Genomic DNA, 25,785 nt, shown 5'->3' on the forward strand with positions numbered 1-25,785 from the left:
TATATATAATATTATATATATATAATATATATATAATATTATATATATATAATATATATATAATATTATATATATATATATAATATATAATATTATATATATATAATATATATATAATATTATATATATATATATATAAGTATATATATAAACCATAAACACAGTAATCAACTCGAAGGTCGGTTTAGTAGGTGATGGTAGAGATCACCCAGTACAAAGCCCTATACGGCGTGTGAACATTCACACATCAGGGTAGGGGGCCCAGTTCCTTTCCCTGTGCCGGTTATGGTTTCCCAGGAAGACCTGGTACCCGAAAAATCACTTTAGCTTGGGTGGAGCTGCAGGTGCCCAGAGTGCCTTGCCCGGGAATCGAACCCGGGACCCTCCAACAGCAGTCCAACGCTCTACCCACTGGACTACCGCGATCCACTATATATATAAATACATTGTATATATAATATATATATATAAGTATATATATATATATATATCTATATACATCTTTCCAGCACCAGTGGCTTGTTCATGAAAGTGTACCGAAACAAAAGCGCAAGCCTCAACAACTCGCGAGTCCTTGATTCCCCTTCCGCGGAAAAGTGAAAGGATGGAGTCTGGGCTCTTTGGACTGGGGATGAGGTCGGAAGAAGGCAAGCTATAAGTAGAGGAGGAAGTAGCCGGGCTTCAGTGCTTTCCTGCACCGAGAACCCTTCCGTCCTCAGCGGGGATACGTGACTACTAATACTGAACATACTGGAAGCTGTACCTCGTCCTGTATATCGAAAGGTGAGAGTATTTTAATGAAGTTTTCTCATATATTCTCCCTATGTGAAAGATCTCATATCCTGTGAGGAAATATATCCCGTTTTGTACCAATAATTTCACGAACGGAATTATAGGAAAACTAGATAACAAAGAAGGCATGGTGACTTACATGCGTAGAATGTTTGGTGATTGACACATCATTTGAAAGGTATCAATGTCATGAAGATTGTGCCGATGGTCCAAATAGTAGGAGAATGGGGAAGTTGATCAAAATTGTGACGCAAGTCGAGGGGGTACATTAGAACAAAAAGGAATATTAGTATTATCACATTAGCTCGAAATTTACACTAGAATGTCGAGTCTTATAGTTTTTTTATTTGATAAAAATAGCTATGAATCAATAATAACTCAAAGCATAATTGCAGTATGGTTTGTGGATGGAAAAAGTTAGCGAGTCATTCGAGGAAGCTCGCATGGAAATTACTGGGATTCCAAGAAAACTAAAAAAATTAAATACTGGGCTGTTGGGTTTAAACTAGAATCCGTGGAAAAATTAGCTTTTTGATGAAAATATACCTTTATGATAGAGTTCTAGGCTGAACTGGACATTTGGAATTCCATTTTAAAATATATGAGTTTTTGAGATGGAGGGAGATGACAAAAATACCTATAAAAAGTAAACGAATGACAGGCCCCCATTGTTTTCTGCAATTTGTTACTAATTTTACGAATGAGTTCACGCGCACCTGATAGTTTTATTATATCCACCATTTTAATGTAACTTTCCCATCCCAAGGAACCAGGATGCATTCACGACTCACCACTATAATTCTATCTAATATGTACATACCAACCCCAGAAAATTAACTGTTAGAAACTCTGTTTGGCATAAATGATGTGAAAAGTAATGCTTTTAATATTTAAGTGAAATATCAAATTACCGCGAGAGGTTCATACAATATTTTTTTCCAATATTTCTTGAAACATATTCTTTGTCATCAATTCTCAATCTTAATATTAGCAATAATCTCTATTCCATAGTATATCTTAAGCTGCCTTCTTGATCCCCTCTCTCACATTTTCCTTATTCGACATAGTACACGTCCCTCTGCTTTTATCATTATTTATCCTCCCAATAATAGTAAATCACATCATATTAAGTTACACTCCCAGCAGGACCGCATTTAGCATTTAAGTGTTTCATGGGATTATGGGCGGTGAAACAAAGGAATGACGATTTTTTGCAGAATGTTCTCGCAAATATGGCTGCAGTCCATATTATTTTAAATTACAGTTTTCAAAGACGAGGGCCCGGAAGCCTATGCATACCCGACTTTGGTGATCCGATCCGTACTTGAAGAGAACTTCAAACGCAGGACAGGATAGGTTAGATGGGACGTGCAACTGTGAGCTCCACGTTTCGCTATGGATCCATAGTTTGCGCTTCTTTCGTGTATTCAATGTCAACACTGGACTTCTCCATCGTCGTTTCTACTCGTTCTCAAATCAAACTTATTTAGGATTCCCAAGCGCTCTAGCCCTCATGCCATACATGACCGTCCATTTCCAATAAATAAAGGAGAGTAGCGAAATATGTGCTTTTTGGAACCGTTAGCGATGGTAAATATTATTTTAGAATGAGTACACTCTTCATTCGTCAGGTGAAAAGGTCGTTCCATTCGTCATTGGGATCCAGTGTCATGATTGGTTATGCGAAAGTTGCCCAATCAAAAAAATGCAGATGAATTAAAAACGTTTCGTAAGTACTTGATCGATTCAATGCGAGAAAAGGAGTTTTCCTTGATTCGCCCCTTTCAATATTGCCGTAGAACAGGATTAAAGGTGAGTTTTATGACGTGAAGCATAGTTCCATTGCCGCGACTCGCGAAGGACGTTCGCTTCTTTTTTTCAATTTAACGTCGTCATTTTTCATCGAGTGTTCTCATAAGTGATCCCATCTTACATATGACAGGGAATAATTTTTTTTTAACCTTGCTCCGAATAACTAGTACGCTCGAGTACAAACTAATGCAAATATATTTAATTCGTCGTACATATTCTCATTATTTTCATGGAAATGAGCTAATAAAATTTCTTCGAAAAGCCCTTTTTAAAGTCTGGTTATCAGTCGCTCAAATGCGTTCAATGCCCTTAACGCTGCTCCCTTTCAATGTAGACAGGCCAAGTAATAAAAAAGTATGATATGAAGTTTTACCTGACATCTTACTCGCACTGAAGGTTTATAGCACTAAAAGAGCAAGCTATATATATATATATATATATATATATATATATATATATATATATATATATATATATATATATATATATATATACACATATATATGTATGTATGTATATGTGTGTGTGTATACATGTGTGTGTATATGTGTGTGTATATATATATATATATATATATATATATATATATATATATATATATAATATGCCTTCTGAGTCATTGCCCATACGTGGGTTTTGTATTAATCCCGTCAACTAATTTTTTCCACATTGATTTGCACCTTTGCCTATTTCTTTCGCACCTGTTAGTCATTCGTATACTGCTTCATAGATGTTCTCCTGTTCCTGAGAGATTTTTTTAATAATCCTCGCCTTGTGAGTCTTTTCGACCGCCCACACCCATGACTTTCTCGCTTTAAACCTGCCCCCCTTAAACCGTTCACTCTTCATTAATACATCTGTTTGGTGGAACGACTCTCATTCATTCTGTCGGCATGCACATAATCGTCTATTACCGGAGTACCCAATCCACATTCTTCCATGAACCTCTCATTCATGACGCCCTATCCATCATATTTTCATCACAAACGCTGCTCAAGTACTCTATATCCACATAGCATCAAGTCGGCATTAATGCTAATCGTCTAAGTATCATTTCTATTCAAAGGTGGGAAGAAGAGTCTTAATAGACCAATTCGTAGCATTTATGAGAGTGGAATTTGGCCGGAAGAGTTCTTCACATCATTGGTAGTCCCTATTCCAAAAAAGGCAAAGCTACATCATGTGAGGAATACAGAACAATAAGTTTGATTTCGCACACAGCTAAAGTTGTTCTCGGGATCATCAACAAGAGGATCGAGAGCAGGGTAAATAATTTCTAAGGTGATGATCTGTTTGGGTTCAGGAAGGGGAGAGGTACCGCGTGGTTTCATCGCAGTAATGAGGTCAATAATGGAGAGTAACCTTGTAGAATAAAATCAGCAGATACTTGCTTGTTTCTTAGACTTTGAGAATGTTTTCGGCAGTGTGAATTGGGTAGAAATAATGAATGTATCGCGGAAAATAGAAGTATATCGGAGGGATTTTCGACTAATCTGCGACCTGTACGTTACTCCGACCGCTCAGGTACGAGTGACGAATGGAGTGTCAGGATGTGCAGTGTTAGGAAGAGGGATAATACAGGGGTGTCCATTATAAACCACGTATTTGACCATATACACGTACGTGGAGGAAATGATAAAAGAGGCAGGGGAAGAACTGGAAACCGAAATGAAAGTCAGTAGAGAATTCATAAAATATGCTGGACTTGTTGACGATCAAGCTATAGCTAGCCAGTCAGCCAATGGGTTTCAAGCATTGCTGAATTAGAAAGTCAGTAAGATAAATATGGAATGAGAATCATCTACATAAACGTAATCAACACAACAATCAACGTAAACAACACAAGAGTTATGAAGTTTCTTTTTTAAAACCATAAGTGTTTAAAGTTGGCTTTAACCTCGTGGACTGTGGCGCCTTGCGCACGAATACGAATGCCTGTGACATTGTATGTACGGTATTTCGTCACAACATCTTGTTCCTTTAAAAGCCCCAAAATTTCAGAGTTTAAGAGGACGCCTCGGTAGCTTAAGTGGCTAAAGCACTCGACCGGATATTGAGGTATCTGGGTTCGAATCCCAGTCAAGGCGAATGATTTTTACACTCTGAAACTGTTGCATTGAAATGTAGAGAGAATAAAACAAAAAGAATTGCGTTGAGTAAAGAAGCTTTCATAGGAAGAAGAACATTGACGTCAGACTCATTAAATCTTTGAAATACGGCGTGGGTGGAGCTGAAACATGATAGTTGAAGAAAGGTGACGAGCGTAAATTGAAGGCTTTTGAAATTTTGGTGTGGAGAAGGATGAAACAGGTGAAATGGACAGAAAGGAAAGCAGCCGAGAAAAAGATATTTATTGAATGAATTGATGGAAAGCATGGTGAGGGAGGAGAAGGGGACTGTCGGCAGATTTTGAAAAACGTTAGGAAAAGTGGATGAAGAGTAATTTATGACTGGAAGTCGTACTTACCATAAACACAGTAATCAACACGAAGGTCGGTTTGGTAGGTGATGGTAGAGTTCACCCAGTACTAATCCCGGAGGCGTGTGAAATTCACACATCAGGGTAAGCCAGTTCCTTTCCCTGTGCCGGTTATGGATGCCCAAGGAGATCTGGTACGCGAAAAATTACATAACTTGGGTGGAGCTGCAGGTGCCGAGAGAATTCCCTCACCCAGGAATCGAACCCGGTCCCTCCGATCAGTCGTCCAATGCTCTCTATCCCTGGACTAACGCGACCCACGGAAGTTGTACAAATTCAGTAATTATTTTCAGGCACATCAAGCACACAAATATGCAAGCCTCTTTGGACCACGACGCACCCGTGATAAAAATCGCTATAAGCCTAAGGTTCGCAATTAGTTAAGAAATTGCTTGTATACGTGGATCACTCCCATTGACGTTTTTTTCAGGCTAAGGTCTGACATTGCGCTTATTCATAGAGCGTAAATTTCCTCAGTACATTCAAGTGTGAAGCATTTTCACACTTTAATGCGATAAATGTAGCCGTGAACCACTTGGAACTGTAATTAGTGTATTTTTACTGAAAAGCCTCGAAGTAATACTTCGCTGGTGCAATTACTGACGGCTGTTCCATTGTGTAAGAGCAAGAGAGAAAGCGAACACTCGGGAGAGGTAACCACGAATTCATTAGAACAAATCTGGTACACAGTTGCAACTCTTGAAGACAGGTAATGACGGGGGAGAACTTCTAGGAGTGGGAGCAGGATTAATTACTTACCCTCCTTTGAGTGTTCCCTTGGCAATGACAAATTGATCCCACCATTATATGTATATATATAAATATATATATATATATATTTCTATATATATATATATATATATATATGTATATAAATATATGTGTGTGTATATATATACATATCAAGCTATGTGATTTTTCGGGTACCATATCTTGTTGGGAAATCATAACCGGCACAGGGAAAGGAACTGGCCCCCCTACCCTGATGTGTGAATTTCACATGCCGTCGGGTTTAGTACTGGGTGAGCTCAATCATCACCTACCAAACCGACCTTCGGGTTGATTACTGTGTTTATGGCTTATATATATATATATATATATATATATATATATATATATATATATATATATATATATATATATATGTATGTATATATAATATATATATATTAATTATATATATATAAAATATATATATATTAATTATATATCTATATGTACATATATATATATATATATATATATATATATATATATAATATGCTTAATAGAGGGTGCGTGATAGCCACATCCCACCGCAATTCATGAAGAAGAAAGGAATCATAATTTTAAAAATATCCTTTTGAGAAAATCTTATATTTGGGATCTTATAACTAGCATGTGTTTCTTTCTTTCCTCTAAATAGGAATGCACTGCAAGGGGAACCCTACCGCCAACGGCGATTCGAAAAACGACATGGAGGAGGGCGAGATTATGCTGCGGGAATGGCTTCAACGACAGTCTCACCTGCCCACAGAAGTTGGTACGTCTGATTCCTGTATTTTACCTTAACCACGTACTAATTCTGCTGCTGCACTAAATGCAAGAAAACAATATATTCCTTCATGATAGACTTAAAATATCAAAGCCAAAGAATGAAAAATCATATTTACCGACATTTCTTATTCACTTCCCGACCCTTTCATCAAACAATATACAATAATCAATGCAAAAATCAACATCCTTCTCTATTTACAACTAATCTCCAGTTCTACGTTGTGAAAATTCCTGTCATACTCTTACATATATATCACACCATAAGAACATCTTTAATAAAAAATTATTTAGCATAACTCTCTAATTCTCATCTCTCACCTGTAAGAATCCATAAGGGTCCTCTTAACTCATCGTCCGTCTCCAACCTAAGACTTTTATTCGATTATACCAAAAATGTCAGCAGTTTCTCCCGGTGAATACGAGATCGGGTGTACAGGTAGGCGGTATTCAAACAATGAAGTGCACGTCATAATAGTTAGTTATTCCCAACAATGGTTAATTTGCAATGGCACATGGTTTGATCGCGAAAAATTAAAGGAGGGTATAACAATTATACTTCATGCCAAAATTAACTTTAAAATTTCTGGGAATTAGTCGTTTTTTTCTTCCGAGTTTCCATTGAGTAAAACATTCCCATTTAATTTCATACATATCCCAATTTCAGATGGTGCTCTCCTGCGGCAAATGATGGTTCGTTGCAGCGGGAGTGTCGAAAGAGCCAAATCTCGCCTGGAAGCCCTCTTTTGCCTTAGGACGGCCATCACGGAAATATTCTCCAGAAGGGATCCAATGTTACCAGAAGTACAAACTGCATACAAGACAATGTGGGTAGTATTTTTTCCCTTTATTAAAAGCATGAAAATATTGAAATGTGTAAATCTAACACTTCCATTGATGAAGGTACCCTGGATGGATTTATTTCTTCTAAATTTCAAGTTCATTTAGTCTTTAAATAATGCGTGGAGGAAACCAGATATGTAATTTATCTCTGCTGGTAAGGATCAGCATATATCTCTATACAAGGACGATAGGTCACCCACACGATGCTCTGTTAAACGTAGGTTCTGAATTTTCCAATTGAGACATAGGTCAGCGAGCGAATCTCAGGCATATTATACGCCTGATATTTTGGAAACTTTCTTTCACGGAAAAGGACTGATAAAAATATGTTCGAGTTCATCTGAGAAGAAAATCCAATCGGATGATTAGGATCGTTTTCCATCCGACTCTATATAGGCCATTTGAAAATTTTAAAGTTTTTCTGAAAATCTTATTTCGGAAGACACAATAGGATAATCAGAAATTAGCCCAAAGGATGGGAAATAATGACTAATCCATGGAAACTGATACAATCAATATTTCGACGAATCATTTATCCGATTTCATCGCTAACGAAGGAACGCCCAACCTAAGTAGCTGTAAATATGTCAAATGCATCGATAAGGAAAGGGAGATAACGCACCTCATAAAATCAGTCAGTAACTCACTTTCCTTTACCAGTTCCTTCATTATCTATTTATGCTTACTAATGCTTAAAAACGATTAAGATACCCAAAGTCGCTAAAAATGTCAAACATCGCAGGTGTGTTTACGACTTGATAAGGTCATACGACTTTTCCAAAAAAACTCAAATCTTGGCACGGTATCGTTGATGGCACGAGGGCGCTCTGAGTTAGGGAATTTTAGCTTCTCATTCTAGTGAAAATAGTTGAATGACGGGTTTGATTGATGATAAGCGGAAAAAATTCCAGGTTCTGTTCAGTTAAAATCCATTACAACCGATTCTATCCAGCACCCAGCCGTAGATGTCACCTGCTTGAAAATGCTTCAGTAGCTTAATGCCCTTTCTCGTGTACTAGAGAGCATAACTACCCTTAATGAGACAACGGACCACGAAAATACGTAAATAGGTAATAAATAAATAAATAATCTAATGACAGAAATTGAAAGCGTGATCGAAGTCGAGAAGCATATCTGATGTGCGATATGAAATTATATAAGGAGATCTAGATCTAGGCTTTGATGTGGATGCCAAGGAATCGACTTTTCAGTGACAATGGAATGATTACGTGCGAGTGACAAGGTGTACAAGTAACCAAGGATGTGTATTGTGATGGATTGAAGAAGTTTTGGCTGTGTATCTAAAGAAGCCAGTTTCAGAAATAAGATTCTGGCAAGGTTATAAGAGGCTTAAAAATGACGAATTCTTAAAGGCGGGTCCACACCAAGTGAATGAATGAGAATCATCATCGATCATAACGATTTAGGTTAAATCCCCAGGCACTCGCCTATCAGCTTTTATGCCGCTAAAAAAGACGCACCTTCAAGATACCTGGATTTTCTCTAGGGAACTGAATGACCACTACCAATGACCATCTGGTTCGGACACGCACTTCCACAGGAAATCGGAAAGAATCAGCTACCAATGCCCCAACATGTCAAAATATTAAAAAATTGAATACGGACGGAACGTCCGTATAAAAAATTTTTCAATTCAATATCGGACGTCAGGATTTTACTTTTGTTACGCGCAAGAAATCGAATGTTAAGCACAAAAATCGTCAGAAATAAGCAACGTCATTTCTAACATACATACACTGGCAGTAATTTTTTGAACGTACTAAGTAATATTATCGATTAAATTCGGCTGTCCTCCTTCAATCATTCCAGTAATAAAGACTACCTTCTGCTCTCGGGTCAACCAGGAAATGTGAGATATCAAGTTTTTTTTCGTGATACATTATTTCCCTTGTCGGCACATAGTGGGTACACATCGAGACGATAGATGGCGGGTATCATTTCCGAACATAGAAATGAAGATCAAGGCCATCATTTCTCTCCTGCCTATTACTTTTCGCCGCACTGCACAGCTAGGTTACATTATAAATACTAACGAATCGTCGGACGATGTGGAAGAAAGAAATTCCAGCCACCCACACCAAGGCCAGGGGCCGGTTTTTTTACTGCGGAAATGCATTCGTCATTGCGACGTGCGTGCGCCTGAAGGCAGTCATAAAGTTGTGACGCCCTCAACAAGACGATAAACGTCGCAGGTCTTCACAATACGATAAAAGAAAAATGAGGATCGATAATTCAATTTCATCCAGAAATTTCAACACACAATTATTTGGAAAAAAATCGCCATTGAGGTGCTATTCGTCAATGGAACAATCAATGTTGCTCAATGTGAGCAACAATCACGTTCGAGCGGCAGTCGGCGTACATGTTGTTTACACGTTTGACGAGTTTTCTTGCCCACAGTATCCCGATTTTCAACCCTATTTTCCTTGCATAGCAATTCTGGTTCGTCAAAATGGCCGTCGAGTGCGACACGGAACAATAGCTTTCTTATTGTTCACTGACCATACATATCATGTAAGTATAGGAGTCGCCAACCACAAAGAAAAGTACAATATACGGGTACATTTTAACGCTATGAACCTGCTTAAAAAATAAAATATACATTTAAATATCAACAGAAATCTAATGCACTACAACTCTCTGTCATTCAAAAAGTCATTCCATGAACAATAGCACTTCATTAGAAGGAGGTTCTTGGGTTTCAATTTGAAACTATATAATTTATCATTTGTTTTCAATGAGTGTGATAATGTGTAATAAATTTTGATTCCAATTGCCAATGTGCTCCTCGCATTTAGTGCCAATGCGGTGTATGAATGCATAGGTTAAAAATAACAACCCGGTGACCACGTGAGGTGATGGTCCTCGGAGAGTTGACTCTAAAGGATAATTATTATTGATAAAATCCACATGTGCTGATAGACAGTGTCAGGTGGCATCACGTACTCAGGACAAAAATCAATATCACGATATATATTTGAGTGTTCTTGAAAACTTAAAGCGTAAAGTGAGACCGCAGTTGTGGAACGCGTTAATTTGAGGGAGTCATTTCAGCTATCCTGCCATAGAGAAAGGGTATTACTAAGTTTTGGTTTTTCTAACGGTATGTTTGGGACAACTGTAATTGGAAAAGAACCATGAAAGTCAGCACGGAGTGCTGAACGTGGCACGAGTAGGTACTGTAAAGACTAGAATGTTGGTTAATTGGCATAATTATTCTTTGCTTATAAGCGCTCATAGAAGAAGAGCCTCTGACGACCGAAGATAACATGTGGCGTTCACTGAATAATATTTGCACATCAAAAGACAGACAGTGTTCATGTACGGTGAGGAATGGGTTGGCCACGAAAGAATGGGGATTAGAGCCTTCAATAAAGGATGACTATGAAATTAGCCCACTTATCTGGTTTTGCCATATCATAAAAAGGATGAGCGCCTAACCACCGAACAGATTTAGGCACGAGAGAAGTTGAGGTAGCTAACGGGTTGAAAGGAAGTGGTAGACCGATTAAGTCATGAGTGAATGCCGTCGAAGAGGCTGTCAAGAGGAATGATTTAACATGAAGAGTCTCAGGGACAAAAGAAAGTGCAGGATCCAGATGCTCCATATGAGAGCGAAAGGCGAATGAAGTATGCAAGCATAGGGTAACATGGACTAAAGTTTAAAACGAGTCACTATAGCAAAAATATATAACCCATACTATTACCTAAAATTAGGCTGTTTTTCATTGAGCCAACCCAGAAAGGGGACGGCGTGAAGGGTTATATTAGTATTGTTGAATTGCATACAGCTAGTTATACCAATTATACATACTAGCTTCGATTGGTTCTAGCAATTTTCCAACGCTCAGATACTAAGAATTTACTCATAGGTCTGCATTTTTCTGCATGCTTACCTGCTGTTGCTTTCAGCATATTTTTTCATGACTCCGCGTTATCGCACGTAACGTACACCATTGCATTCGCCTAAGAACCGCGGCCCTTTCGATCGAAATTCTTCTTTTAATTATGATATATTTTTACAGAATGTACGATTAGTTTTACAAAAGATACGTTTTCATTTTCATCCCGATTTAAGGGAATAAAAAATTGAAAAAGCCAAAACAACATAAATATTAAAAAATGTTGCTACGTAGGAAAATTAATTTGAATAGTAACAAACGTACATAGATAGTATGACGTTTATGTTGAGTCGATGGACTTAAAACTTTACTCATGGAAGGAGATACTGGATTTCAAAGCATCTCGTTCATTGCCGTAAATTTGCACACAAATCACACCGAAAATAAATAGTAATGACTTTATTATTGAGTAATGCTGAATTTCATCATACATATTGCTATTATATACATGTCCATCCATAAAAAACTAAATTTGGTATGATTAATGGAAATATGTCTCATTTTAGTCTCTCAATAATATCAATAAGCAGGGTTTTATAGAGTTGAAAGAATATTTCGATTCCGAAAGAAGTAATTTGATATTAAAAGTGCAACTTAGATATCATAAATTACTAATCACATCCCACATGCGTGTAATATGAAGTTCATCGGAAACTTAACAAACTAAATCATACAAGCTACCATACCAAATACTGTTTGGCACATAAACAAACAACAGCCACCATTCCGAAGTTAGATGCCTTGTCTTGATCGTACGCCTAAAATAGGGTTTAACTCCACTTACCAGCCATAGGTGCATAATTATAAATGTATGAAATATATATGTATGTAAAATTGCTGGTCTGTGAGCATACAAATAATTTTTGAAATTGAATTCGAAGGCTTGCTCGGTTAGGATAGATCTCATCTCAGTCCAACGGCTTGTGAATTTAATGTAACAGTGAAGGGAGGGAGCGCATTTCCTTTCCCTGTGGCGCCTTTGGTTTCCAAGGAATATTTGGAACTCAAAAAATGACACAATTTCTGGGGAAATTGAGGGTGCCCAGAAGCATCACCCGAAATCCAATCCGGGTCCTCCGGTCAGTAAGCCCACTGCTCTGAGGATCGAGATGGTGCGGTGGCTGATGTATAGGCTTCCCACCGAGAGGGCCCGGGTCCAAATCCTGAAGACAACATATATTTTCCAGTGGTATCCCGATCCCCATTTGAGGTGCTTTGTGAAGAGCACTTTGAAAGCGCCGTCCGTCGGATGGGACGTTAAACTGCGGACCCCTTGACGCCTTTCGTTAAGAGTAATGCCGACGCCGGGTTTCTCTCCACCCTTCCTCCTTCCCCATCCATCTCTAATGGCGCAAATGACCTTATCTGTCGGTAGTCTCCCCTAAAAACAATTACTGTCCAAGCGCTCTGCCCACTGAATCACTACGCCATTGATTTGGCAAATAATAATTGAATTGATCTCCGAAGGACTATTTAATCCGAAGTAACACTTTTGGTTTGTCTATGAACGTGTATATCCTCAAAATCCACGATCAATGGAACATGTTCATGGAACAGAAATGTTCCAAACACGCTCCATTTCAATCCTTACAATCGTTCGTTTCTCTTGTTTCAGGGTGTGGGCGCCACTCCCGCGAACGACGCCGCAGGGAGACACGGTGTACGTGTATCGCCTCAGGGATCATGACTCGTCCAACTTTTCGCTGCAGGGGATACTCCGGGCGTCGCACATGGACATGGATGAGTTGACCAGGAAGCGCGGTAATGGTGGGGAGGAGGAAATACGTATCCGCGCTGCAAAGGCGCTCTCCCCGCCCCCTTCGTTCCTCTAGCACGCCAATGACGGACGGCGTCCCTCATCGCACATTCCTCCCACGCAGTCACGTGTCTAGCGACTCGGAAGAGCTAACAGACGGGAAGGAGGGGGGATTAAAAATCCGTCCTTCCTGTATAGTGCCTAGTTGGAGTGGAGTGGAGGGGAGGGGGTCACAAGAGACAGATCACCCGGTAACGAGTGCCCACGCGAAAGACAATGGGAGTTCTATTCTTCTTCGGATATTTATTTATTCCACACTTCTCCCTGACGTACCATGGCGGCTTTCACCTATTCATTATTTTTTTATCCGCAAGATTAGACAATCGCTTGAACTTGGTCTCAAGATGCATATTGCTTTACGGTGAGCATTCATCTTCATGGACGTCACGATGTTCCAGGATACGTCCGAATTGGTAGAACCTGACGAATGGAACTGCCTTTGTGGTTATTCCGCTGACCACACCTGCGCAATTAGTGGAACGGGAGTTGACCCGCCTTCTTGCGAGAGGTGGGTTCAGCACACGCAAATAATAAATGGGTGAATGATTCCAAGATCTTTAAAATGTGAAAAGTTTGCAAGCGCATGGAGGTATAACATACTTCAGCGGATGTTCACGTGTCATTGCACCCTCAATATAGTTGATCACATTGTAACAATCAGATGCAACCAGAATTCATTCATGAAACTATTAGAAAATTGTGACCTTTCTTCTTGATTCTACACGGGAACCGTTGTAATCACATATCTCGCCGCTTTAAAGGTGAAAAAATGTAATACAAAATAATTAAAAGAGTCGCAATATTTCCTATATGCTCGAACAAAAATACATATTTATAGCCATTAATTCATGAGGTCCATCCATGAATCCATCCATCCATCCAGTAATATCTCGTGCGTTCAAATGAAATATAACTGATAACTGGCAGTACTTTCAGATAAGCCCTATAATGGCTACTCTCCTTGATGAGGACCAGGAAGTAGTTATATATATATATATATATATGCCCTAATTTCGATTTTAAAACATAGAAACACAAAGAAAGGACACTCACATATGTAATAAAAATGAAATAGCCCAGACCGTAACCTTGATTTGAACTATGTTTGTAAAGGGAGGAGGTAAAACAAAGTTACAAGAAAGGGGAAAGATAGGGAGCACTTACTAGGTCACCAGGGTGTGTTTGGGAAACAGTGACCCACGTGTACCCCAATCACATAAAAAAAGGCAAAATTAATAAAAAATAAAATAAACTTACTCGGTCACTAGGGCGTGTTAAGGAATAACAGTCACTCTCGTGAATCTCATTCACACACACACTCAGGGTTTGCAAGGATATGCCAGGGACTCGTTGTGCTCACACTGGAATAAAAACAATTAAAATTAAAAAGAAAAGGCCCAAGTTCACGTTCGCAATCACTCAGGTGTGTTAGACCTTTGTGAATCTTACTCACTAACCCGTTCAGGGTTTATAAGGATTCCTCGTATGCCAGAGACCCGTCAATCGCACAGATGAATACAAAATTATCAAAAGGATGTGCGCACGCTTTCATTCATTCACTCAATCACTCGAGTGTGTTCGAAATCAGGGACATTTGCGATTCACAAGTGCTCACTCGTTCCGGGTTTGCAAGGATTCCTCATATGCCAGGGACCCGTGAATCACACAGAAATATCAAACGAAACAGAAAGGCCGTACTCAAACACGCAATCACTCAATCACTCGGGTGTATTAGACCTTTGTGAATCACACATACTCACTCATTCAGGGTTTGCAAAGATTCCTGCTATACCAGGGACCGTATATTATATATACACGTTTGATATCCCACGCAGCTAAAGTTGTTCTCAGGATCATAAACAAAAGGATAGAGAGTAGGGCAAATGATTACTTAGGGGATGATCAGTTTGGTTTTAGGAAGGGGAGAGGTACGCGTGATGCCATTGCAGTAATGAGATTATTAATCGAGAGGAATATAGAACACAACCAGGAGGTATTCGCCTGTTTCGTAGATTTTGAAAAAGCGTTTGATAGAGTGAATTGGGAAAAACTAATATTGCAGAAAATAGGAATAGATTGGAGGGAAAGGAGGCTAATCCACAACCTGTACATGTCTCAGACTGCTCAGGTGCGGGTGGGGAACGGGGAGTCCGGATGGGCAGTGTTAGGAAGAGGTGTAAGGCAGGGTTGCCCATTGTCACCGTTGCTGTTCAACCTGTATGCAGAGGAAATGATTAGAGAGGCATGGGAAGAACTGGAGGTAGGAGTGAAAGTGGGCAAGGAATTCGTAAAATTAAGTGTGCGAGGGAAGGGATAGGAAGAGAAAAGAGTGAGGCAGAAATACAGGAGCAGCGGTGCTTGTTCATTCGAATGGATAAGGGGGTAATACATTCGCCTCGGAAAAATCAAGAGAATTGTTTGCATGACAAAAGATATAAATGTTTTTCGTGAGGCCATCAGCATTGGAACGATGTGAGGGCGCAATGAGGGGATGCGGGGAGAGGGAGCAGATCTGATAAGTAGACATGTTTTACATCAGGAGCGGTCGCAAGTAGGGAAAAGATGAGGACATTTGTCGGGGGGGGGGGGGGGTGAGTGGCGCCAAAGGGTTGATGGATCTTAGAATGTTTCTGTGCTTGGCGGGTCGTCTGTAAGCGAGAGAGGGTCATTGGGGCAGTAAAGATAAGGTAGCGTCATTATCGTTTAATATAGGGAAAAGTTCTTTAAGAAAGGTTTTCAGTCTGTGGATTCCTGGGAAAGAGGTGGTGCAAAGGTTGAGTCCTGCTTCAGATATGGGGTTGTTTTTCTGTGGTGTGTGAGGTCGGATGGAGCGGCGGATTTTATTTTGTAGAATCTTTTCTGGGTAACCGCATTTGTGAAGTGCATTGTGTATATTTCGAAGGTCTTTGCTGAGGGAGGCTATGGTATTGAATATCCGGTGTCCGCGGATAGAGAGAGAATTTGGAATCGAGCGTTCGGCGTGAGTACGGTGACAGCTGGGTATAGCGTAGGTATTGCTGATGGTAAGTGGGTTTGATATGTACTGAGGTAGTGAATTTGTTGTTGTGAAGTGACATGTCTGTGTCAAGAAAGGTGACGGTGGAGTATGAAAAGGATGAAGTGAATTTAACCATGAAAGATGAATTTAAGGCCGATTAGATCAACAACTTCATACATTCTCTCAAAATTCTTCGAAGTAGCACCCTTGTGCGTCCACTCACCGCTGCCAGAGGGTTTTCAATTCCTCGTACACCTTTTGGAAGGCAGTGCCCGGAATGCTGATAAGCATCCTAGTCACGCCCTGTTGTAACACTTCCGCCGAGCCGTGGTGACGTTCTTTCAGCATTGAGGTGGGGGAAGAGGAAGAAGTCTGGTGGGGCATTGTCTAAAAAATTTGGATCCTCACTCACATGGTCCACAAGCTGTTGGCAGATCCGCGTGCAAGTTTCCTTTTGTTCATCCGAGAACACTCGCGGCACCAACTTCACACACAATTTTTTCATACCCATGTTTTCGGTCACGAGTCGATGTACATCACTGTTAGGGATGCCATGTTCACCAGAAATCATGTGAACATTTAATCGTCAATCCCTGTCCAACAAAACTTTCACTCTAGCAAGATTTTTACTACTTTTTGAGATCGAAGGGCGTCCTGAATATTCGGCGTCTTCAGCATATTACCTACCCTCCCGAAACAACTTGCGCCGCTCAAAAATGTCCAATCTACCCATAGCGTTATCACCACAAGCTGCCTTGAGCATGTCATGAGTCGCTTTCCCGGTTTTACTCAGTTTCAAGAAAAAATTGATGCCGTATTGCTGTTCCAATAACCGGTTCAAGACGAAGCGTAACGTGGTCACGTTATAGAGGTTTCGCAAACGAACGATCTACACTCCGTAAACGCTGGGAGTCAAATGTCACCATATTAAATGTTTCACCACTGACCATTTCTCTATGGTTCGATGAAACTAAAAATGGAAGTAAACAACATTCTCCGTAACGCTAATGTAAAAAATAATTCTTTACTGCCAAATATTATTATTACGACACTCATTTCAAAAGGCATGGCAGCAAATCAATCGGGCGAACGCTTTCTTTTCAGTACGTTTAAAAATGTACTCATGAACGAGGACATATTCTGTTCTGGTTGTTTATTTAGAGTTCGTTGATGAAACATGATAACTGCATAACTTTTTTGTGGCAATCCCGCAACGATAATTCCGAAATGTGTCTTTTCTTACCCCTTACACCTACTCCGCGGCGCGTTTACCTTAGTTCAATTAAGCTAATCAGAAGAGAACATTCCCTTTTCAAATTTCAAGGAACTGCGGGAGATGCCGCAGCAGTAACTTTTGACAGAGTCATCCGCTAACATGCATTATGTTGCAACAATTTCAGAGGGCAAAAATCATTCGCCTCAGCCAAGGAGAATCCTTTTTACACTCTGAAATTGTTGCATTGTAATTCCCTTTTCAAGCTATATTTTGACATTTCTGGGAAGAAGAAATTTGTTCGCCCGAAAAAAATAGTTGTCATGGACTTTAGAAGTAACCTGCTTTATTCAATGAAATAATTGACGAAATAAATTAAATAATGTTATCCATAGATTTTCCTACGTGAATGCATAGAGATTTTAATTACAAATTATATTCCCCACAGCTAAACAACCGTCAACTGGATTAATCTACGTGTTCGACCTCACTGGATTTTCATTAGCTTTCCTCGCCAGGATGCCCTTTTCCCTGGTCAGCAAGACTTTCGCGTACATCCACGTAAGTAACAATATAAAAAGGTCTCTGTGCCCATTTCTTAATGTATTCTGAGGGTAGTTATAGTATTAATCTCCCTAATTAAAGATGTCCACCGTGGCTCCTGGATCCTTACCGGGCGCTTATTTCTCGCAAGCGTATTGCATGACGCTCACTGACTACACTTTGCTTCAACTGCCAAGACTGAATACATCGATAATACCTCCATAATTATTAGTTATTTTTTCTATTCGCAGGACTAATAATCATTAAATTGTCATTAGCCTATGGTAAATGACGTATTCTCCATCTTCATCAAACGTCTTGTAAATTGTTAAGACGCATTGATTAGTATAAGATACTATATAAATACAACAACTATAGACAATTATTGGAATTATCATCACAAAATAACTCTTAAAGTTGCAAACATAAAATTACAAATATGGATTAAACTTCTTCAAAATACCTCAACATCCCCTAAAAAAACTGGAATTAACGATTTATAAGATTCCAACTTATTATGCACACGAAAATATTAAAATCCTTTTGATAAATATCTTCGACGATTCTGTGCCAAAAAAACCGCTAAGCCTAAGAGGATTTATCAATTAACTCGTTTTCATAAGTGGAAAGTGATCGGTTAAATCATATTATCTAAGCTCGAGGATGGTTCAGACTACCTAAACGTTGACTATAGAAAAGTTATACAAATGTGAATAAATTACCACTTTAGTCATGAGCCTACTTCTTAGAAATATTTAAAACTTGTGCCTTGAGTACATATGAAACTGATAAACTAACAAAAAACAGAAAAAAATCATTTTTGTGAGATAAGTAAAAAAATTCTCATCTGTTCTCACCCTATAACCGCACACTGGAAACAACTGAAATTTTGGATTTTTTGACGGTGAGTAATATTGCCACATTTCTGCTAGTTACATCAATATAAAATCATATTCAACCACATCATGCGGATCTATCCATATAACTCGGTGCATTGACAATAATCATGAAGCAGTAAGCTTAAATATTAACTTTTTGGTAATTTCAATTCACTCCGTCACCAACCGAACATTTATGAGTCGTTACGTGGAACTTATGTCACCTAATAAAAGAATTTTTGTACATATTTTAAGTAAGTGGTAAATATATTATTTTAATACATTTTTCTTGTATGTTCAGGAGGGTTTATACGTGAAAATCCGAGAGGTTCATCTGCTCAGCTCCTCTTCCGTCGTCGATCGACTGGTGGCCTTTCTTAGGCCCCTTGTTAGGAGAATGGATAAGGTAAGAAATAAATATGGTAGTCTCCAGCTAATTGTTATCTAATTATTGTGAAATGCACAAATAAATAATTGGAGGCAATTTCTCAAGATGCCTGCAAGTGATGGTCAGAAAAATATCAAAAATATCTCATCTCAAAAATTATTAAACAAATGATGTGCTTGAATTCTTGCGGTCATCTTAAGTTTTGAGTTGGAGTAATATTTTTCTTTGTTACGCTCAGTTGCCAAGCAACATCAATACGACATTTTGTCTTTCACCTTTACGTATATACTTGACTTGGTCGCTGATTTCACAAACTTCAAATCGATTAGCCGGAGAAATAGAAATCCAAAGATGGAGGGTTAATGGCTGGAACTGGAATGCACAATAGACCCGACGATGTCGCCCAATTGTCGAAACCGGTATTATTATAAGTTTTCTTGTGTGAAAAAATGACAAGTTTATTTATTCAATGAAATCAATGTTGTTTTGCGAATATGCCGGAACCATTCATCGATGCAATTTTGTTTATTTGTTCAAACAGGAAAAGTGTACTCCAGGTCATTTTCGTTTGATGTAAAAAAATATAACATTACATTGCCTGTTCCTTTGTCGCGAATTAAATCTAAATGGAGTCCTTTCGTTGGCAATTATTTTGTGCAGGGCAATAAGGGTGGATATAGATTCGGTGGCAATCACCAACACCAAATTATAAACGGGTGAAGTCACCAGAAGAGCGTATTGGAGAGGAGATTTTCAGATTGGAGAGGTGGCTCCAACATTTGAAGTGAAGTGACCCCTTCACTGGAAATAGGAAAGAATCTTACCAAAGGGGGATATCTAAAACTTTAATGTAACCTCCAGCTTATGAATTGAGTTAACTAAAACATTTAAAACTGTGTCATTCATCATTGGTCAAAATTAAATTGCATATAAAAATTCTGCAAGTATACAAGGAAATATAAATGATTCAAAATGCGCGATGCAGAATGAAATTTTGAAAAATACATAGTGCTTATTTTTTTGTGAAATATTGCTGTAAATTTTCAAGCACCACACACAAACAATTTAGTTTCGACGAAGTAAAATTTTAGAATAACATTAACCACGTGTTGTGGTATTTTAGGTTATCAAGTTCGTTCTATGTCGATAAATACCATTAAATATGTCAATTTCTGTATTTCTTTCAGCTTCACATACATTCTATGAGTAATATTGACACCTTATTCGAACACATCCCAAAAGAAATATTTCCCAAAGAATACGGCGGAGAAGAAGAACCTCTGGAGACTATGCATAGTAAGTAATGATTTATTAATTTAATCAATATGTCAGGCACGGCAAAGTCAATTAACTAATTATATTTTTCACCTAAGCACAAATAACAATCACAAAAACGGATAAAAACCCCCCCGAATTGGAATTTGAGCCTGCCGTTTCCGATTAGTAAGCAGATTCCCATTTAAAGTATATTTTTTGAGTTCGGAATTTGAAACTTCGCGTTCATTCTACGATAAATTACATAATAAAATTAATCATATTTCATTTTACAAATTTCATCATCTTTCAGGCACAGCAATCAGCTTGACTTTGAACATTTTCAAAGACTATTGAAGGCGGTATTTTTTTTTATTTTTGTGACTCTTCATATTTTTAAGGTGAAATAATTATCGTGAAAGGTATGAAGTACAACAAGCACCAATTATGTAAGAACGAATATGAGAGGTTTCAAATTACGAATGAATAAAAATTGAAGTCTTGGTCAGCTATTTTCGATTTCAATCAACTGTGCGCCTCCAACTGTGTGCATGCATTGTAGACAGCAGTTGAAAAAACATCGCATAAATTGATTAAAAAATTCTAGATAAGGAATGTATCTTAAAATAACCCCTAGCGCCAAATTTTGGCATGACATATGTTGAACAATTTCTTTGAACTTAATGGTTTCCTATACTTAGATACTGTCGGCAACATCGGTTGCCTAAATGCCGGGGAGGCTAATAGACTGCCTTGAATGACTGGAGTGCAACCATACCCTAATTCACACACTTGACTATTTTCTGAAATTATGTACTTTTCCCTCGGGTGCAAAGGCTGGTAAGCTGGTGTACTCTATTTTACTTTACTCGTGGCAGCCTGAGTTAAGTCTCACCGAAATTTTTCACCGAAATTAAATACACCTTGTATTTTATAAAAATGTGATATCGATATATTAATAATAGTACCGATGGTTAAGATAGAAAATTTGATACTTTTATTGGTAGTTATTTCCCCATTTACCCTGTCGAATTTGTGCTTTCCGCTAGACGCTGCATTTCACCTCCCTCCCTTCGGGTGTGACGAATTAAAGAGACTAATGCTTAGGAGTAATACTAGATATTTCTAACCAAAATTGGTGCAATAATCTGAATCCAATTATTCCTTGGTTTAGTGGGCCCGTTTCCAATTGGTATCGATTTCTATACTAATTCAGGTAAAACTCCTTGATACCCTATATAATCCAAGAATTTCTCCTTAATTAGGAAAAAGATGCTCTGAAGTGGAGATGACTCGCGAGTGGCTGTTGGAAGAGGAAAGAAATCAGAGGGTCACTGAAGAGACACTGACTAAGTGGAAAAGAGGCCTGTCATGGAGTCTCTCATTGGGTGAAAATGATCAGTGTTCTGCTTTTGGAGTTGACGGCTCCTTCAGAAAGCTTAGTCTGGACTGACGAATTGAGTCAAGTGGAACTCAAAGCCCCTTGGCTATTGTGATGTGAACAGGACACTTGAATTCTATAATCTACACACTAAGCACAAGCCACCAAAGGAGTTGTGGATATGATTTATTTTTTTATTAAAAACAATATTCTGTGATCACGGGTGATATGAAACACCCAATTTTCTTACGGAACGGTTGGTGCAAAGGGAAAATGTGCAGAGTGGACAAAGCAAAACTGACAATCCTCAAACATTCTTTTAACAGGTGATGTCAGGGGTAGCTTACCTAGGAAACACCAATTACAATCCTTGAGATGGTACTTATCTCTATTATTTGTTGATCTAGGTGCCATTGACAGTGACATAAAATTTTAGTAATGATCTCATTATCTGTGAAAAACAAATGTTAAGATATCTTGAAACAGACTTGGCATCATTTCAAAGGCATTGCCTGAACATCCACTTGGATGAAGTGAAATTCAGATAGGGGTCAGCAAAGATAACAAAAAGGAAGCTAATAACAAAGGCAAAATGGAAAAGGAACAGAGAATTTTGCAAGAGAAAAACTAATATTCCCTAGAAAACATTGTAAGTCCATAGTTTCCCAAATTATATCCATTTCTTTAAAATGGAGACATTGAAAATAATTATACATCAGTGTATATCCATTTCAGTTTCTAGATATATTTAATTCTACATTGATATCATCATTGTAAAGCTGCCTATTAAATTAGGCTATGGATGTTCCATAATTACAAATCACATTTTATGTGGCCTTCCTCTTGTGTCTCCCACTATTTCCTTCTTCAGTTCTTATCTGACCTCATACCATCCAAAAAGCTTATTCTCTCCCTTCCTCCTCCCCACATACTTAATCTTCTCCCTTCCATTATGGCTTTTAACATTCCGCTGACTCTCTACATTTCCTCCAACCACTTTTTCTGCCTCATTTGGATTTACCCAAACAACTTCCTCTCTTCCGCTGCCATATTTTTAACTTTTTCATAGGCCTTCTTGTCTAAATTATCTTGATACATTGCATGTATTTCCAAAGTTATGCTAACAATAAACAGGTGCAAGATATTTCTTGCATAAGACCATTCTAAGTAGCGTCCAAAAGGGAATACTTGTTTTCTTGCAGAGAGGAATGTTTTTTCCTATTTTCATCATAGGAATATATGCAAGGTATAAAATAACTCGGCATTTATTAATACCAAGCATTTTCAGAACTCTAATTGGGGAATTATGAGTGATTATGATAATACTAAACCTGGAAAAAATGTTTCTCTTGACAATGACTTGACTTGACACTTAAATGTTGTAATATTTTGATCAAAGCTAAAATTAGATCAAACATATCACCAGAAATATGCAGTATGACTTTGAATAAATGTTCCAGTGAATTTACACTACTTTTTACTGATTAAAAATATTCAAGCAAAGTTCAAAGTGTAGGCCTCAGGGAATCAAATTGCACCTCCCAGTACGCTACCATTTAAAAATGGTCCGAGTTTATTGTGCATCAAGTTAGGCAAAACTGTCACCTAGAATCGTCCCACATTCATTCACTGCTATGCATCTTTCCCGTAATACCTTGTAAAGTGTGAAAGAGTTTTTTGACGTAAAACATAAAAAATAAGCTTTTATTTAAAATAATAAAACTGATAATGTAAAATTTTCATCATGTGCATTTAAAAACTTCATTATAAATTATGAAAACTTACATTTAATGACTAGATCAGTAGATTGACTAAATTTACCTAAGGAACAATATAATGGAAACTTTCCTTACTCGAGAGAAATGATAATTAACAATTGTATAAAAATTGTGTAGCGGATATAAAATAATAATCAATTGAATACAAATAGTATAGTGGGAATCAAAATTGTCAATTATCATCTCTCTCCAATAACTTTACCTTACTTAATAATTTAAAATTTAACCATTAAGTTCAACTTTTTAAGAATGAATTATTTGAAAATTCAAGAAAAATAAGTCTACAGGCTATGTAAAGTAAAATCCCAGGGTCAAATGTATTGGATGGGGCTTTAACAAAACAAAGAAAAAGAACTATGCACTTTCAAAATAATCCAACAATAAATTCTTTTTCATGTTTTAAAAAAATCATCACATACTCATCTTGTATCAATAAGGCATTGTAATATTTAAAAAAGTGCACTAGCTAAGTCCTTTTTGATGTTAAAATAAAATTTTGATTTTACATACCATGTAACTTGCTAACCATCCTTTACATGCATGATATGCCTAAATAACCAGTAGTCTATTGGTCAAGGTAGGATTTTGATTGATCCATTGACTAACCACTGACTTGTAACATGACCTGAAATAAAAACTTTTTATATCCTCTAAACCATTCTACTTCATTTACTTCCTGCCTCTCTTCACTCTGTTCAACAATTCTTTTCCCACTCTACCTTGCTTATCAAACATTCTCCCCTTCATCATAGGTTTTAACATTTCTTTGCTATTCAATATTCCATGCATCCACTTCTCTACATCTACATCAATACCCTGCAAGGCACCAAAAAGGTGTGTGGCAGGGGGGGCAGCACCAGGAGGAAAGGGTAAGGGATGAGGGGGTTAGGGTTTTTCAAATGGATGGGGAAAGGTAAGGGGAACCTGCAAAAAAAATATATAAATATAATCGTAAAACCCTGCGCAGTCACTACCTTGTAGGTGAATACTTATTATGTCGAGCCGGCTCCTGGGGGATTTCGAATACAAGAATTCTGGTCTCTTATTGTTCTTGGAAAAAATGACCATTTAAATCTGTCTGTCTTGCAGTCAATCTCTCTAATCTTATATTCGTGATCCCTCCGCCCGTAATACGTTTGGGTTCGTATTATGTTCTTGATGTCTTCGGAAAAGGACCCATCTTTAAATGTTTTTAATAAGTTCAATCTATATTGTAAACGCCGCTGTGTAAGGGAATCCCAGCCTAAATTCTCTAGCAAAGTAGTTATGCTACTGCGTTGGTCATAGCAATTTTTGACAAATCTAGCCCCCCTCCGCTGAACTCGTTCCAATTCCGAAGTTAAATTTATCTCTTGAGGATCCCATATACTGGCAGCATACTCTAGGTGGGGCCTGACTAGGGCAAGAAAACATCGTTCCTTCACTTTTTCGTCACATTTACCCAGCACTCTTTTTACAAATCCCAATTTTTTATTAGCACGACCGCATATTTCCCGTATGTGCTTTCCCCAGGACAGATCGTGAGTAATTGTTACACCCAAGTATTTAAAGGAATCTACCCTTGCAATTTCTGTTTGCTTCACTTTGTAACTAAAGGGGGGGTGTTACTCTTTTCCCAAAAATTTATTACTATGCATTTTTTCAAATTTAATTCCAATTGCCATGTATCGCACCAAGTCTGGATTGCATTTAGGTCATTAGCTAACGTGACTCTGTCATCGCGACTTCGAATGTCCCCATAAATCACCGCATCATCAGCAAAAAGATGGACTCTTTTTAATTTCTCCCAATTACCACCACCAACACCATGCCTGGTATTTCCTCAGAATTTTTCCATTCTGTACAATTCACTCTTTTCATCCTCCTCCACGCTCAAGTTGTCACTTGTCTTCTATACATTTACCTATGGTGTATGGGGTTAGCTCAGTTCTTCTTGAAAAAGCCTCTTTAACCAATGTAACTCTCCTCTTATTGTCCTCCCTACTTTAAAGACCTTCTAAAACACTTCTCCTATAGTTGAACTGCTTTAGTTGATGTCCCCCGACTTAATTGTTTATCTTAGCCTTCCAATTCCTAGAGATCCTCCTTATCATTGCTTCTCATTGAAGCTCATCTCATACATATCGCATCAATTCTGTTATGTGCTCAGCAATA

General features: G+C 38.1%; 1 protein-coding gene across 1 annotated transcript; it reads left to right on the forward strand.

The window, feature by feature from the left end:
• Positions 1 to 703: 703 nt before the first annotated feature.
• LOC139700121 (alpha-tocopherol transfer protein-like) lies at positions 704 to 24,266 on the forward strand. Its single transcript, XM_071598653.1, has 8 exons — positions 704 to 783; positions 6,489 to 6,605; positions 7,284 to 7,443; positions 12,998 to 13,143; positions 17,858 to 17,970; positions 19,132 to 19,236; positions 20,406 to 20,514; positions 21,738 to 24,266. Exons 2-8 carry the CDS (start codon positions 6,491 to 6,493, stop codon positions 21,923 to 21,925), a joined length of 936 nt encoding a protein of 311 aa, XP_071454754.1. The 5' UTR covers positions 704 to 783; positions 6,489 to 6,490; the 3' UTR covers positions 21,926 to 24,266.
• Positions 24,267 to 25,785: the final 1,519 nt, after the last annotated feature.

The sequence above is a fragment of the Hetaerina americana genome, unplaced genomic scaffold (assembly GCF_022747635.1).
Source record: "Hetaerina americana unplaced genomic scaffold, ioHetAmer1.1.p SCAF_1, whole genome shotgun sequence".
In the NCBI taxonomy this organism is placed as follows: Eukaryota; Metazoa; Arthropoda; class Insecta; order Odonata; family Calopterygidae; genus Hetaerina; species Hetaerina americana.